This window comes from Pipra filicauda, unplaced genomic scaffold (assembly GCF_003945595.2).
Source record: "Pipra filicauda isolate LSUMZ 115617 unplaced genomic scaffold, ASM394559v2 scaffold273_size1055052_pilon, whole genome shotgun sequence".
Taxonomy (NCBI): domain Eukaryota; kingdom Metazoa; phylum Chordata; class Aves; order Passeriformes; family Pipridae; genus Pipra; species Pipra filicauda.
Genome location: NW_024104391.1, coordinates 825683 through 842898, shown reverse-complemented (window position 1 = coordinate 842898; position 17216 = coordinate 825683). Strand labels below are relative to the sequence as shown.

The following is a 17216-nucleotide window of genomic DNA, read 5'->3' as shown; positions in this document are numbered from 1 at the left end:
TTCTGCTTCTCTTGCATCAATTTGATGACCTATTATTATTTATTTTTCACTTTATTCTATATGGAGCTTTTCCAGCAGCCTGATACTGTGACACCTCCCCAAGGAACTGCTGCTTTTGAGGGTTGTGTGCCCAGAGCTTTTCCATTTCACCAGCTGTATCCCTGAACTAATAATGGACAGCACTTCTCCCTGCAAACCTGGCCTTGCTGATCAGACATTTTCACCCCTTAAAGGAGTTTTAGGTAGTTTTCAGCCACTTCTACACCATGATTGTATTACACACAGCTATTTTCTGGTAGTTCTTGGAATTTTTTCAATGAGTAATTTACAAAGTTCCTCAGTCAAATTTTAGCTTTGCTATTTCACTGTGCAGTAGCATTATTGTAAATTTTAGGCCAGTCCTTAAATACAGTTTAGAAACCTTTCCAGGATTTCAGAGAAATACTCAAAGCAGATTTCCACATGTGCATGTGACTCTTTTTTCCTGAAGTGGCACCTGATGATGGGCTGTGCCTTTGAAAAACCTTCTGAATCACTTTGGCTTGCAAATTGAACTGGAAATTCCCTAAAAGCTGGCATTTTGGCTCCTGGTTGACCAAGGTGCCCATGGTGGCAAGGCTTTTGTGGCATGGGCTGTCAGCAGGGGTGGCTGTCAGCAGTGGGATGCACAGGGCTCTCCCTCATTTGGGATTCTTGTGGACATGGCCCCAAAACGTGCCCAGCTGTGGCGAGGGGCACGACTGTGCCCTGAGCACCAGCAGCTCAAAGTGTGGAGAGTGACCAGAAATGCCCTCAGAAGCGATGGGTGTGGGAGGCAGAGGGAGTGCCAGGGCCTGGTGGCCCTTCAGCCTGTCCTCTCTGTGCAGATGGCTTCAGGAAGGTGGTGAACATCGAGCAGGGGGGGCTCGTCAAGCCCGAGCGGGACGACACCGAGTTCCAGCACCTCTGCTTCCTGCAGGGCCACGAGCACCTCCTGGAGCACATCAAGAGGAAGGTGAGGGGTGCTGGGTGGGCAGGGGGAATGTGCTCCTGCTCAGTGTGACTCAGGATCACCCTGTGCTCTTGTTCCTGCCCTCTCCACATACATGTGCAGCTGGGACAGGGGTTCTTGGTGTGCAGGGCTTGGCTTTCAGCAGAGTTTTGTCTGTGTTTTTTTGCTCTGTTGCTCAGTATCACAAGACTTTCACATAGTGCTGCATGGCCAGGCTTACTTCCCACCCCTCTGCCTTTGAGTTGTTACCCACTTTCCTAGAGAAATACAGCATAACTCCTTCATGGACCCCAACAGCCATCTCCTTTTCTTACAGAAGAGAGAACCTACTCCTACCCTCTGTTTTCTGTCTTTTAACCTGTTATAAATGCTCCAAAAGGGCTGTTCTCCTACTGAATTAGCATAGGAACTTCAGGAAAGAGACTTCAGCAAAAGCCTTTAGTTTAATATGTCAGTTTGAAGCATTACCTCAGACTCATCCCTGCAAAACTCGAGGCTGGATTGGGTATCTCTGTAGAATAGAAAGATTAAATCAAACAGTCTAGTTCAGTTCCTCCCTGGTCCTCAAAATACTTTTGTTTTCCCCCCAGGCTGATTTGAAATAGGTCCCCACTCTGGCAGGGAATGTTCTTCTGCCAGCAGATGTTCTGTATGAATAGATTTGTCCTGCACTTTGCTCTATTTTATCCTTTTGGCCCTTGCACTAGTACTGTGAGGACAGCTCAGACTCTTGTGCACGTTGCCTGTCCTCGTATTTCAGCCCAGTGGAGCCCAGCTGGTGACAGTCCTGCCCCTGAGCCACCACAGGGCTCTGTCTGTCCATAGCCCTTCTTGCACCACTAAAATCCCCCTGTGATCTTTTCCCCCTCAGGTGTCAGTAGTGAAAAGTGAGGAGACCAAGATGCGGCAGGAGGACCTCAGCAGGTTGCTATACGAGGTACAGATACTGAGGAGTCAGCAGGAGAACATGGAGTGTCAAGTGCAGGACATGAAGCAGTGAGTTGAATCCTCCTCAGGCTGCTCCTTACGGGCATTTGCTTCTCTGGAGTTGTGGATTGTGGGGAATGGTTGGAAGGAGGAGCCTTACACACCTCCCTGCCAGGGAGCACGTGGTGAGCCAGGGGCTGATCACAGGGACTGGATCTGTTCAGACAGCAACATGTAGAATTTCTGTGCACACCTGATCTACAAAATATGAATTAGTGCTCAGCCTCTCTGTCTTTATGTTTTCCCTTTACAGATGAGGAGGGCACCAAGGAGGTCATGTAGGAAATATGTGTATAACCTGGGGACTTAACTCAGATAACTATTTCCTCGAGATAGAAAGGATGGTAAAGATGTAACTCTCTCACATGTAGAAGAGTCCTTGGCAGAGATGTGGTGGACTCCATTCCAGCTACTAAAAAAATAAAAATATAACTCTCTGCTATCCTCCACTTCTAACATTTATCTGCTTTACTGACCTAAAAATTATAGTACTTTATAATATATAATACAAGAACTGCTGTAGTGTTTAGTCTGTGGGCTCATCTCTGAAGACTGTGTCTTCTGCCATGGCCAGAATTGTTGTGTAAGAGCAAACCAAGCAGATGCAATGCTTCCTGCATGTGGCTCCCAGACCTCCTGCTGTCTGAGACTCTGGGATCTTCTGAGTCAGACATGGTCACTAGAAGCTTAGTAAATGGATAAGGTTTTATAAATCATGTATTTGAAGAGGTTTTTATTTGCCTCCAGATTTTATTAATCTTTGCAGAGATCTTTGTTTAAGAAGCACTTGAATAATCAAAAAGACCCAAAACCTTTCCCTTATAATGAGAACTGATATTCATACTGCATGAGATTCATTCCAGCTCAGCACCTTATGTGCAATGGATAAATATTTTTATCCTACATAATTTTTTAATAACTCCCACACTTAGCACATGCATGAGATGGCACTGTGAAATCCAGGTGCAGTGGCAATGAGTTTGTGGGCTTGAATTTGTTTTAATTTTTAAGGAATTCCAGTATCATTTATTTGGCCTTGATTTTAATTTATTCTCCCTTCTTATTTGCTTGCTCCCTCCCTCCATCTGGCAAAAGGCAAAATTGCATTCAAATAATGAGAAGAATACAATATTTATAAACTATGACAGAGAAGTCCCAGGCTGAAAGCATGCTAAGGAATTTACCCTGGTGAAGAAGCATTAGTTTATAACTCCAGTACGAGCTGTCAGACTAAGGAATGCTGCTTTGCTGGAAATCCTGTCAGTGCCAGCACAGAAAGTTCACTGCAGGGGTTCTGGCTGTACAAGCTGCTCTGCTGTGCTCTTTCTAGCCCTGGACCTTATCTTCCCAGTTCTAGCATCCACACTGGAAAGACTCAAAAGCAAAAGGATTTATTGGTTTCACCTGTACGATGGGTTTTGCTGGCCTGGCAGTTTTGCTACATCCATATACTCTGGAGATAAATTGACTGGCAAAACCCTTTGCAGCGTGGACTTGGCTGGCATCCAGTTTGGAGGCAGCACAGTAAATAAATTCTGCATCTCCCCATCCCACTTACTGGGGCTGGCTGTTAAAGGAGGCCTGTAAGCTCCCCTCTGTGCTGCTTCATTTGCAGACAGAAAACAAGTTCTCTCTGTGCAATGTGAGCACAGGTCTGTGCTGGGTTAAATGAGTCACTCCCACTAATCAAATCATTACAGTCCTCTTGGTTCAAGGCTCTGAGGGGCAGAAGCATCTCTTTAGCTGCTGCTCCAGTCACTCCAAACGTGCCTTTATAGCCCCATGTGTAGGAGGTTTCCGCAGGGAGAATACGCAGTGTCCCTCTATCCATAGGATCTCGTTGTCTTTGGGAGCAGTGGGGCAGTTGTAGAGAGGCTGGACTTTCTTGGCTCCTGTGGAAGGATAGTCTTGGTGATCTGAATCAGTCACAGTCACAAATCAGGCCTTGCTGAAATTCCTAGTTTGACCCAAATGTTCCACAAAAACTAAATGCATGTGTTCTTTGTTACCTTCCCCTATAAACGTTGGCATTTCCTTGTTTGTTTTTCCTCCATGCTTTGGTCTATAGTTCTTTTGAGGTCAAAGAAGAACAAGGAAGGCAATTGTGTGACCCTATTTGGGACACCTGACAAGAGCCAAGCACAACAGGAGCCCCAGAGTGAGGCAGACTTTGCACAGATGGGTCATGGCAGCACCATGGGCTGTTGGGACGTTTCTGTGCTCACAGAAAATTTCTGTTTCCCTTCCAGGCAAAACGAAGTCCTTTGGCGGGAGGTTGTTTCTCTCCGGCAGAACCACTCCCAGCAACAGAAAGTGATCAACAAGGTAGTGGTGACAGAGACTCCACCCTCGCCTGTCCTGCCTGCCCCACGTCCTCCTCTGATGCTTTTCTCCTGCCCCATAATCTCCACGCTCTGATATCGCAGTGTATTTATTTTCCCTTTCTTTCAAGCTGTGTTATGCTTTTATGTGTCCTGTGGAAAGTGGTCATTAACAAAGCATAGACTCTGCCCTAGAGCAAAAGATTTTCATTTCCCTGTCAGTCCTTGCTGTGGTATTAGAAACCCCTTTTATGTTGAAGTCCTGAGCAAGAGAGCACAGCTGTCACTGATTGCCCTATGTTAGCTGTGTTCTGGTTGTACCAATGCCTTTGAGCTTCCCAAATCTTTCCTCTTTCCTTTGTGCAAGGCAGAAGCCCCCCTCCTGCCAGCACAAAGCTGCAGGTGACACGTTGGCCAGCCATTCCCCCACTGGGACTATTACATTTTCTGGTGTGACAGGTATAGTCAAGGAATTACTGTACAACCTTTTAGACTGTGGAGCCATCTCCCTTAAAATCTGACATGACCAGTATAGAAAAGGCCTGTCCAGTGATTCCTGGGTGGTGCTGACATGACTGAGCACGTCACATTTCCCAGGGCCCGAGAGCCATGTTCTGACCCTCACGTGGCATCACTGAGTCACAGGACTGGACAGAAATGCACGAGGCTATCAAAGCCTTCCTCCAGCTCTGAGGCTGGACCAGCCACACAGCTCATTGTAGAGAGGCTTTTATGCAACTCTATTTTGTTATATTGAGCAGTGAGTAAGAGCCAGCTGTGATATATAATAATAATGCTCTCTTTGTTTGGAGGTCAAAGCAGAGCATTAAGTTCAAGCTGACCTGGGAATATGTTGCTAAGTGATTCCTCTACAAAGCCATTCTGCATCCTTTTTAGTGTCCTGTTTTCACAGAAGTGAAAAACTCAACTGAAAGAGCTCAGACCTCCATGCAGGGTCTCCCCTCCTGAGCTGCCTCTTTCACGTGCAAGAGCTTTGTCAGACTTTACAGCACCTCTTATAAACATCTCTGAAGACTTTAACAGAGTCCAAGTCTAATTCAGGCCTAGGAATGTTTGCATGTGCACTTCACAGGCGCATTCCCAGGTGTGATAGGACCATCTGGAGTTCTGCATGCACAGAAAGGGTGAGAGAAAGCCCTGAGCACATGGATCCAGCAGCCTTTGCACAAAGCAGGCACTGGGCTGTGTCCCTTGAAAGCCAGGCAGGCTGTTTGAGTCCTTGGACAGGTTATTTCTGTTTCAGGCTCCAGTGTCTCGTGCAATTTGGCTCCTGTATCTCATGGCTGCTCCCAGCTTTGGGGTGCTGCTGGGAGGGAGGACGTGTGAGACAGGGATGGCTGCGGGAGCAGGGAGTGCTGAATCACTCTGCTGATTAACACCGGATTTTGATCTCTCCTGACAGCTGATTCAGTTTCTGTTTGGCCAGCTGCAATCCAGCCCCAGCAGCACTGGGATAAAGAGGAAGCTGTAAGTACCCTTGTGTGGGTGCATAATGTGCCCCTCGCTAAAAGCACAAGCTCAGCTCGCCCGGGCAGGCGGTCACCGGACCAGGGCTCCATGGGATGGGCAGTGAAAGGGCTGAACTGCCGAGTCAGACCTGCTGACAGGCCCCATTCACTGCTCTTTAGAGAAGCACCGTGTCAGCTCATGACCTTTATCTGGGGAACACAGAGCATGAGGGGAGATGGGAACGCTAACTAGTGGGAGACTAAAGGGCAGGACCCTGCTGCTGGTCCTACACGTTCCAGTTTTGCCACTTGACATCAGTAGGAGCAGGGCTGGGCCCAGCCAGCCCATGGACACCTTTGGTTTGACCCACAGTCACTGAATGTGGTGTGTATCCAACACAGGTTTGGTGGCATGGAACCAACAGAGAGGAAGGTGGGGAAAAATTTTAGCCAAGGGGTGTCTTTAGATAAGCTCTTCCAGGCAAGTGAGTAGAGGAGCTTGAATTAGGAAGCTTAGTGCCTTCTAGGAAAGCAGCCATGCCTTTGGTGCTTGTGGAGAAAAGGAATTTTCTAGGCAGTTTTATAGGGTCATTACAGCAGTGGCAATAGTGGGTGTATAGCAAAATATCCCAGTTCCCTGCTTCTCTGGGACTGTATCACAAAACCAAGCTCTGCCACCCAGGATGTTTCATGATGGAAAAGCAGTGACATTTTGAGGCTCCTTCATATTTTTTTCTTGATTTCAATCAAGAAAACAGGCATTCCCACTACAGGACCAGCCCACAGATCTGTTGCTTCTTGTTAATGACCATCTCTAAAGGCCTAGGCAGTCACTTTTTGAAAGCCCATATGCAATGAGTTCAGGCTGTGCTCTGCTTTGTGTCTTCCTCTGCTTTATGACTTACCTAGTGGGTGGCACAGGTTCCTCTTATGAAGTGCTGTGTATGGGGATGCAGTTTTGCCAGAGAGGCTCTGAGTGTGAGGGAGTTGTAAGAAGGAATACAGATTCCCAGTATTGCACTAATCATGTCAGCATAACTACCTCCAGTAAAACAAGCTGAGGATCCAGCCTAGAGCTTGAAATCACTAGCAACTAGGGGTATGAATTGAATTTGTTATTTTACTGGCATCTTTCAAATAAGATCCAGAAAATCTGCACCATCCCTTCTCTATATGGTAGTGTTCTTTTTTAATGGTGACCTCCTACAAAACTTTTCCCTTTCTTGTCCATAACACCGGACAAGAAAGACCCTCACAGCTGAGGAAAGACAGAGTACTCAGGGGAAAAGAGCCCTCGGCTGAGAGACATTTCTTGTATGAGCAACCAGGAGCCAGTCAGTATGTGCTGGAAAACAAACCTGTTTCTCTTCACAGACCTCTGATGCTTGACAATGGGATCTCAACTCCCCCAGTGTCCAAGTTCAGCCGGCACTTGTCTGCAGACCCCCTGCACGACCCCTATTTCATACAGTCGGTAGGTTGGACTGGCCCCTGAGCTCTGGGGGGTTGCTGTGCCCAGGGGGGAAAAGGCTTAAAGCAGTAACAGAGATTATGGAATAAGTAATTTGGCAAGAGTTTGGCAGTGAAAAAGAGGTTTGCAAAGCTGAGTGACATTTATAATTTCTTCAGCTCCCCAGTTTCAGGGATGCCTTTGTGTGCTTGTGCTGCTATGTTCATGTGGGAGGCCGTGGGAGTGAGGGGGAAAGGTGGACCCTGTAACCAAACTCTCCCTGGTGTTACCCCAGCCTGGTTCACCTCAGGGGAAAAGAGGAAGAGCTGTGTTCTGGAAGTGGGTACTATGATCTTTCTGACCAGAGCCAGATTTTTGTAGCTGCTGAGGGATCCCTACCTCCCCCTAACCCACCAGAGCAGACAACAGACACTTCTGTCCTGCAGTTAAAATATGTGGGCTGGCATGAGACACCCATACTGCCCTGTTGGGCTGGGTTGGATCTTTCCCTCCAGAGGAAGCTGAGCAGTCTAGGCAAAATGTCAGACGTGGTAAAACCTCCTGGTAGCTGACACTTCAGTCCCAGTGCTTATTTCACACCTGTAACTCTGTGTGGTTGAGGAAAGGTGAGAGGAAATTAAAATGTTGCAGGGTTGGTGAAAGCGTGGTTGGTTTCTGTACAGGGTGGACTCAAGGTCCCAGTGAGTAAACCCCAACAATGTCAGATAGGACCTTGGACTTGTTCTGGGGCTCAGAAGGATAAATCTGTATGATTTTTGCTTTCCTTTTAGCCATCAACAGAACCTGCCTCTTGCTTAAACAGCCCTGGAATTGCTGGAGGACCCATCATATCTGACGTTACTGAAGCATCACCATCCAACATAATAAATATGCAGCCCCCTCCTGAAAATGACAGGTAAACATGTTTGTGATTAGAAATGGGGAGAGTCAGGTCTGGACACACTCATGCAGCTCTTCACAGGAGTTTTTTTTCGTGGCTGTAATTCTACCAAAGTTTCTGTCTGATACACAGACCTCTATAGAGATGGTGGGATGAAATACTTTTTCCAGTTTGCAAAGTGGGTCAGATTTTCAGAATTAGAGAGGGGTAATAACAGCATAACTTTCAAAACAAAGTCCTGAGTTTCATGTTGAGAGCTTCCACTCTTTGAGAAATATTTTACGTTTTTTTATATTTTGTCCTCAAGACAGGGGCTGTCTCAGACTTAATCAACTAACTAGATACTAACACTTGTTGGGTTTGTAGAGAGAGAGAAATAATGTTTCCTTTTGGCTTTGGCAGAGAAGAAACAATCAAATTGTACATCTTTCTGCTAATGAGAACAGAAAGGTTGCATCACAACAACTTCCGATTTTTGACAACTTTTCTGTGAAAAGGCCCCAGTAACTTAAGAACTGAATGCAGAGGTATTTTAATGCTTATCTCTTCCTGCCACAGACATGCAGTGTGTTTAGGGCTAGTAGCAGAATAGCTACAGCTATGTCAGTGGAAAGTAAGTAGACAGATGAATCATGGAAACAGTTTCTGAGGCGTAGAGGCGAGGCAGTTATACTCTAGAAATTGCCTGTAAATCTGCCACATAATTGAAACCATAGCCATAAAATTAGCTAGGAGCATGCAAAGAGCCTCAGATTAAAAAAAAACAAACCAACAAAAAACAACCAACCCTGGAAGCCATTTCTAAAGCAGAAAAACTTTAATGTAACCTTCAAGTTAAGTTACTTATTTCTGCTAATTACTGAGTGCCATCTGGTGGCTCCTGATCTGTGCTGTTGAGGATCTGAGTCAGCCCTGGCCCTCATCAGTTCAGGTGTGGTACTTGCTAAATCCACATGAGCTGCTGGTGGGAGCTGAGAACCCAGAGACCAGCAGATGATCAGAAGGGGCTGTTGAGGAAGGCTCTGCAGTGTCACACACCATCCTGTGTGTGTGACATGGTGTTGTCTCAGCAAAGCAAGTCTGTGAGTGTTGGGTGATAAGAGTTCTCAGAATGGCTTCCATGCCCTGTGCCTGTTGATCTACATGCCTTTGTCATTTTGGCTTCAGCTCTGCAGGTTCACAGGGAGCTGTGCAATCTCCTTTAAGTAATGTAGAGTAGACCTGTACATCCAAAATGCTGCTAATAAAAACTTCATTGGTACATGTCCATGTGGGAATAACGTGGAGTGCCTCTCCCACTGGAAGAAGGCAAGACTCCAAACAAGTAAAACTGACTGGACTGTCAGATTGTGATAGCTTCTGTTCCAAGCCCTGGAGAGCCACGAGATCCTGACCTGTGTCACTGGGATCTCTAGAGTGCTTGCCTGTCCAAACCTAACTCCTGCATGGGAAGGTCTTACTGATCCCATTCCTATCTCTAGGGTGGAGACTTTTTCAGGAGAACCTCTCCAGCCCAGTGACCCTTTAACCTAACACTCACCCGAGGAGTGATCAACCCATGGAAGTGCATTTCCCATGTTTGCAGAACAATTGAAAGGGACAAATTCATTTTAACTGTGGCCGATGAAGTGACTAAAGATATTTCAGCTGAGCACGTTTCTAGAGCTTGCTGAGAAGAAAACAAGGCTGCTGGTTCCTTTTGCTCGTGGGGGGAGTGGAAAGCCCTCCTGGGGCAGTCTGAGGGGAAGTGGAAGCAGCCCTTGTGCCCCTGCCCAGCAGCAGGAGCCCGTGCAGAGCTGTGTGTGGTGCTGAGCCCTGTCTCTGGTGCAGGGAGAAGTGCCTGATGCTGATCAAGGAGGAGCCCGTGAGCCCTGGCGTGAAGGGCACGGCCGAGCCCGACGTGCCCCTGCCCGGCTGCCGGGCCTGCCCCGAGCCCCCGGTGCTGCCTGTTGCCATGGTCCAGTCTGTCCTGGAGGGCAAGGGGGGCTGTGCTGCAGCCCCGGGGACCTCCCAGCCGCCAGAGAGGAGGGGCAGAAGGGCTCTGCTGGACAGGTGAGGCGAGGAGGGACAGCTGTGGCCCTGCCTGTTCCCGTGGCTCTGCCTTCCCACTCGCAGGGTGGGGAAGGGGGGAGTTGGGGAGGGAAGGAGGGAGGGTGACTCCGAGTTGCCAAGTGCAGCCTGGTACCTGTGGCACCTGCGGCACCTGCTAGAGGAGCCTCAAAGTGCAAGGGATGGCTCACAGAGCTGGGGGGTCTGTGGGTGACTGCCTGAAGGACCAGCAGGGCTGTCAGAGGATGTGCAGCAGAGCCTTGGGAGCAGGAAGAGGGGGATTTGCCCAAGGCCCAAGTGAAAGCTGTAGCCCAGAGCAGCATCTGTGCTGCAGGCTGGCAGGCCACTGGACTGTGCTGTGCATCTGCAAGGAGCAGCAGCACAGTGCCCCTGGGCTCAGCCACAGGGCAGGCTGAGTGAGCCTCTGCTGCAGCTGGGGGCTGAGGCTGAAATCCCAACAGCTCTGAAGTCAAGGCTGAGGGCTCAGGAGACCTCACCAGCAGAAGGAGAGCCTGGTGCAGCTTGGTGGATGATGTGGAACTGCAGGTCATTCTCTATGGCAGCTGCAGCACTGTAAGGAGGACTGGGGAGGAATGGTGGGGAACCCAAAACACTCATTAGGGTTATCAGAAAAGCTTCCGTTTTCCTTTAGGTCCTTACAGAGAATCAGAATCCTCCTTCTGAATCCACTGGATACTTCAGAACATTTTATTAGAAGCAAAATAATCCTTTTTTAAAGATCTGAGTTTAAGAGACATTTTTTATAGCTTTTGGGGGGATTAAACCCAGCAGGGCCTCACTGTTGCTCCTTTAGCTGAGTATTTCCAGTAAATGCAGCCTGCAGGCTGAATGCCTGCAGCTAAAGGTCACTCCTTTAAAAAGCATCAGTTAACAGTAATTCTTGGACCAGTAAGGATGGCAATGCAGCCTGTTCTGGTTTCAAGTGCCTCTAAAAGGATTTCCTCTAAGGAAAGGTTTAATTTTCCCAGTCTCAAGGAGGTGCTTACAGACTATCCATCCCCAAACCACGTGTGTCACCCAGGAGAGGGGGAGTCTCACTTGTTTTACCATCAGCCCAGTCTCCTGTGTGCTCTGCTGAGTTGTGCTTCTGGGATTAAACCAAGTTACATGGCATAAACCCAGACTGGCAGTGGGCTCTTGGTTTTCAAAATGAGATTCAAACACCCTGCTGGAAGGCTGCTCAGTCCTGCTTTCTATACATATCTGTGCAAATGTCCTTTGTGGCAACATGTCCCGTTGTGTTTTCTCAGAACAGATATTTCAGACCCATTGGAGGGCACTGACTGGAGCCTGGAGGGGCTGCAGCTGCTGCTGAGGAGCCAGCAGTACGGCCTGGAGCCTGCCAGCCTGCTGGATGTGAGTGCTGCTGCTCGGGGTGGGGCTGGGTCACAGCTGGGAGGGTCACAGGGGCTCCCTTGGGCTGCAAATCGGACCATGCTGCTCCTTCCTGTGTGGCATTTTGTCTGCCACATGCTGCCTGTGGAGTCACAGCCCTGTTTCGACCTGCTCACAAGAACTAGAAAGATCTCAGATTAAATGATGCTTTTTCTTTTTGCACTGAAAATAAACATATTTGAACTTCTCAGAGCACAAAACACGGTGCATTTGGTAAAGAAATCAACAAATGTATGTAAAATAGGTTTAATATGACTCTCTAGCTAGTTTGGTAATTACTTTGTGTGGGTTAGTTTATTTTCTGCATCTTAGATACTCCTAGATAGTGTTTACCTTTTACTGCCTTCCCCTTTCCCCCTTTCCCACGTTCAGGGAAGTGTAGCCAATGTCAAATTCTCTCTCTGCTGAGGCAGTTGTCTGTCTCAGTTCTCAGGTCACCCCTCCTTAGAAATGGATGGTGGCTTTTTCTTGGCTATACATGCAGAAATAGGAAGGTTTGTTTATTCTCTATTGTACATAAAGTTAGTATATGAAAGGTTTTTGCCAATAATCAAATAACTCTGTCCGTAAGGAAAGAATCTGTATGTCAAAGATATGCTCCCTTGAGGAGGTGCTTCAGGTTAAGCTTTCATGGATAAATAGGAATGAAAAATCATTTAAAAATCAATCTTATTCTCTTCAAGTCATTTCCCAAGTGTCTGTGATTGATTTTGACTTTACAGGGAGCATTTCTAATGGGCTGCTCTGTCACTGGCTCTGTTGGTTCCTGTTTCTTGTTTCTCATTAGGAAATGTTTCTCATTTTCCTGTTACCCACACACGTCTCTCTCTGTGCAACTAACGTCACGAGAGTGAGAATGAATCATGGAACTGTGCCCCAGATCAACAGCTCCTTTTCCCAGACTGCTCACACTTACTGCCATGGAAGCAATGATGCAACAGGAACCTGCCCTGTGCTACTGAGTTTTGGAATGCTTTTAAAGCCCACATGGCTCTGGAGGTGTCCTAGAGCGGTGAAAAAGGGCTTTAAGTTGCATGTGCAGTGACACAAAGAGCTGCCCTGGTCTGTGACACCTCCGTGGCACCCATGTCTGTGCTGTCCCCCCAGGCAGCAGCAGGGCCTGGGGGTCTCACAAGTGCCCCCTTAGCCCAGCACACAGGAGCCTTTGCCTGTAGCTTCCCTTGGTGCAGGGCTACAACCCTCCAGCAGACAGTGGAGGACCATTCCACCCTTCAGAGCCCTAACTGTGTTTGTCTCCCAGCAGGTCTTTAATCCCAATTTATCTCTGAGTGAGTGGAATATGACTGAAATGGAGGCCAGTCTGTCCCCGGTAAGAGATGAGTATTTCTGAGCTATGAAAATAATAATCACAGAGGCACAGAATGGCCTGGGCTTGGAAGGGACCTGACCCAGCCACGGGACACCAGCCTGGTCACCTCGGGTGACATGAGCCACGTCAGCCAGTGCTCCAGGGGGGATCGCACCTCCCTGCACCCTCTCCTGCAGGCAGATCTGCCCTGGAGCCCTGGGTTTGGGGGTTTGGGAGGTGCAGTGAGCTGGGGGACAGGCAGGGCAGGAGGGTGGCTGCTGTTCCTGGGGGGTGTTGGGAGCGTGATGAAGCACCGATGCTCCCAGTGGCCTAGTTCTAACGAGCTCCCCTGTCTTTGTATAATTGTACATTGTAGTTTATATTTTTGCATCAAGATGCAGCGACTCACAGTGGATCTGGAGAAGAATGCAACTGAGCTGCCCCCAAAAGTGTTCAACGCCCCGTTTAACAGCACCTGCCCAGGTAGGAGCAGCAGCTGGGAAAGGGATGTCACTGAGGTGCTCACAGTGTCAGCAGTGGATACCACGGCCAGCACTGACTGTTTGCCAGGGGAGTTGTTATGTTACTTCCAGACCATGGTTGTTATTTTATTCCATGATTGCCAGTCAGCAGTGTTGCCGCAGCAGCTGCTGAGCCAGTTACTGCACAGTGGGGAAGGTGTGAGGGATAAACTGAGGTGTAAATGGAATTGAACTGCCCCCATTTCTGCCATGGGCCCTCTCCAGGTCTGTCAAGCATCTGCTTTCTCTGCCTGTTCGTGGCCACCTCAGGGCACTGTGGTGATCTCCGTGGGTGGGGTGGTAAGAGCTGCACAGGTCCTGGGTTTGCTCTGGCTCCTGCTGCACAGGAGGTGCCCTGGAAGCTGCTGGCAGCCAGAGGTAAAGGCTATGTCTCTGTTTCTCCAGACCTTTGAGCAAACCTCAAGGGAACTGTCCAGCTGATCTCCCACTCACTGACTGATGAAGTGTGTCACTGACCTTAGACATGAATCTAGAAGTGTTTTCCTGGTCATGAAATAGTGATATATTATTATTTTCATGTGTATTCAGCTGGGATGGACTTGAAAAAGAAGTTTTTGTGAGCCCTGGTTGGTGCTGCAGCCACTTTTTGATTTATTGCATGTTGTTCAAGGACTTCCAACCTCAGCATTTTGCATGAGCATCTCAAAGGCATTAAAAGAAAAGCCCAGCTACACCAGGGAGAGTCCTTGAGCATCCCCTGTTTGCAAAGCCTTTGTGGCCCATGCAGTGGTGTGATGCTGGAATAATGGGACGATTGACAGAGGTCTCCTTCTACAAAGAGGAGGAAAACTAGAGAGTTCTTAGTGAAGGAGAAGAGAAGCTGCTCTCATCCACTCCCCAGTGTCTCCAACCATTTGGTCATCCCTCTTTCACTTCTTGGGAGGCATCTCAGCATCCAGGCAGAACCCACCTGGTGACCTGCAGAGATTCCCATGGATCTTAACAGACTTTTAAGTGAGTCCAGGTGTGACTCAAGTGTTTCCAAGTGATTTTTGCCTGGCATGAGGCTCCTCACTGCTGTTGCAATGAGGATTTGTCACTTTTCAGTTCTACATAATAAAGTTGGGTAACTTGCCCTGCAGAAGCTGAGTTTTCTCCTGTGTGTTTGCATTCCCAGGGAAAGATGTCATCCTGGAGAGTGCCCAGCAGTTCCTCATCGACCGTCAGTCCATCTTTGGAAACGACCTCCTCAGCTTGCCTGAGAGTTCATCCCTTTATGTTCCACCTGAAAATGTGGCTTCCTACCTGTCCTCTGTGGGGGTCCAGGGGGACATCCCTTTAAACCTAAGCTCTTCAACAGACAACAGCCAGTGATTTTGCTTCCAAGAACCAACATCTCCCTCCCACCCATCCAAGCATCCACAGGTTTGAATGTAAAGAAACCAAAGTGACTCAGAAACCCACTAGAGAGTTTCTTTTTGTGCCCTTTTTTTGGAGTAGATGGAAATGGTTGGTAGCTGTTGCATTGCTCTCCCTGCACCTGGTTTTCAGTGTTTTTTAAAACAAAATACTGTTTCTGGTGCTTGCTCCTAGGGGGAGTGAAAACTTGGCAGGATTTTTTTTTCTTGAAAATGCTTTTAGAAATTTCAAAACTTCTAACAAAATTTAAGTGAAAAGTAGCTTGAAAGTCCTTTATGAAGTCTGGGACTTCATAAAATAGTGATCTTGACTAGTGTCTGCTACGGCAAACTGTGGGATTTTACAGGGGCAGCACAGATTAGCTAAGATGCCTGACCCTTCTCCATGCTCTTCTTGAAATAGGAAAATAATCTAATGCTCTACAAATATTTTTTATCCATTTTCTGGGTTTGATGGGATGCACCTGTGCCTTTCCCTTGTCCTCCTAGGGTGAGTAGGAAACAGATCTCTCAGGGTGTGCAGAAGATAATTTTCTGAGTGACCCCCCAGGACGTGTCTCTGGCTCTCAGGGGAGCCACAGGCCATCACAGGCCACAAAACATCCCACGCTGAGTTGAGAGCGTTTGTTGTTTGGGATTTGTTTTGCCCCAAATTTCTTTTCTCTTAGAGAAAGGCAGGGCACTCCATACTTAAAAACATAAAAAAGGGATAGACTCTTCTGCACACGCAGTTCTTCATGTGCAGAGGGGACTGAGGGAGCACACTCTGGGGTTTGGTGCTGGCTAAGTATTCCATGTCCAGTCCAATGGTTTTTTTTCCCTTGGCTTTGACCTGTTCTATTTCCTCTGAAGATGTGCCCGTTGGTTTATTGATGTATAAAATCTGATTAAAGAGTTCAATTGATTGGATCCCCCTTTTAGAAGGACTCTCAGCTGCTCAGTGTAGGAGAGAAGCAGAAGGGTTAGTCCACCATGTCCCACAAACTTTTCTTCTGTCCTTTGTGCATCTGAGACCAGCCTCAAAGGCTGAACTAATCTTCCCCTTCCATGTGGTTTCTGACGACTGAGTTTCTCAACAAAGCAGAGCTTTGTTTTTTATGCTGTAGTTCTAATGAGAACATATTATTTATCTCAATATCCTCTACCTGAGTTGCTTTTCCTTAGGAAAGCTACTCAAATGCAGTAGAACAGATCCAGGAAATTCAATTAACTCAGGCCTCCTAAGGGCTTAGACAGGGAGGTGTAAGCTGTGCCAGTGTCATTTGAAGAAATGCTCTGTCCCCTTTCATTGCCATGACAGCTCTTGGTTATAAACCAGATTTCTGAGCATCTTGGTCAAGCAGCATCCACACCAAAATGCAGTCAATCAATCAGATGAGTGCAGGCTCAAAATAACAATAAGATGAGCATATTTTAAATGGACCTTCCTGTCACAGCCCTTTCCTCCATCCATTTATCATTATGTGAACAGATGTGTTAGTTCAGAAACGTTCACTTTTGAGCACATTTTCCCCCAGCTGACTCCTGTGTGCTGGGAGCTCTGTCACTGCCTTGGTGGTGCAGTCTGTGCAGGAGCAGGGTGTGAGAGCTTCTGAATTAATCCCAGCCACCGTTTTTGTGTTCAGGACTAAGGGAAAATTCTGGCAGCCCCCATTGGCCTGGTATTTAGATGATGTGCTTGAGTGTATCCTGGAAAAGGTTTTCCTTTTCAAGGGATTTGTGCTCAGAAAGTTCACCTAGATCAGCCCATTTGCCACTATTTTGCCATTTCCAGTGATGGAAAGTCGTTGAGTTGCACTCTGATTAATTCTTTTCTCATAGATAATTGAAGGCTGTCTGGTGTCTGCTGACACCCAGCAGTGTGTGTTCAAGATTCACATCCTTCTCTGAGCTCCCACACTCTCGGCTGCTGAAATGTTAACACTGAATGTATTGATCCAACAAGGTATTGAAGCACATGCTTAACTTCAAGCTCCTGAAGCCTTTTTCCGAAGCCTGTGGCATGCTTGAGGTTGGGTGTGGGTTCAGTGCCCTCCTGGTTGGGGCTGAGCAATGACCCACCTCGGGGAGCTGCCTGTGCAGGGCCGGCTCAGCTCGGCCCAGGGCCCGACACTGTCCCGGGCTGCGGCGTCTGTGCAGGGGCAGCCTGAGCTCGTGGGGAGCAGCCTCTCGGGAGGGTCCTTGGGGTTTTCTTTAGGCTTTTTGCTCTACTATAAACATGGGATTGGAGCTTGACAGGGAGAGAGGAACCTCCAGGAAGAGAACTTGGGAGCCACTCCTGTGAAGAGCCAAGCTCGTGTTCCTCGGCTTTTTACACTGTTAATTTTACTCGAAGGTGACGTGCTGAGACTGCGTTTTGCACTATGCTGTACATTTGTAAAGTTTTACAGAGAACACTAATTAAACATGTTTCCTTTTTCTCA

At 47.8% G+C, this 17216-nt stretch overlaps 1 protein-coding gene across 6 annotated transcripts in view; it reads left to right on the top strand.

Annotated features, from left to right (window-relative positions):
* HSF4 (heat shock transcription factor 4) overlaps positions 1-17216 on the top strand; it is a 27647-nt gene extending 10431 nt beyond the window's left edge. For 3 of the 6 annotated variants that reach the window (XM_039382508.1, XM_027750071.2, XM_027750072.2), the window contains exons 3-13: positions 867-994; positions 1863-1987; positions 4228-4303; positions 5723-5787; positions 7143-7242; positions 8010-8134; positions 9950-10171; positions 11440-11545; positions 12849-12914; positions 13289-13376; positions 14553-17216. In XM_039382508.1, the coding sequence (XP_039238442.1) occupies positions 867-994; positions 1863-1987; positions 4228-4303; positions 5723-5787; positions 7143-7242; positions 8010-8134; positions 9950-10171; positions 11440-11545; positions 12849-12914; positions 13289-13376; positions 14553-14749 (1298 nt within the window). In that variant the 3' untranslated portion in view covers positions 14750-17216. Of the gene's footprint in view, positions 1-866; positions 995-1862; positions 1988-4227; positions 4304-5722; positions 5788-7142; positions 7243-8009; positions 8135-9949; positions 10172-11439; positions 11546-12845; positions 12915-13288; positions 13377-14552 lie in introns of all 6 variants that reach the window. The other 3 variants (XM_027750064.2, XM_027750066.2, XM_039382506.1) reach the window with 1 other exon arrangement.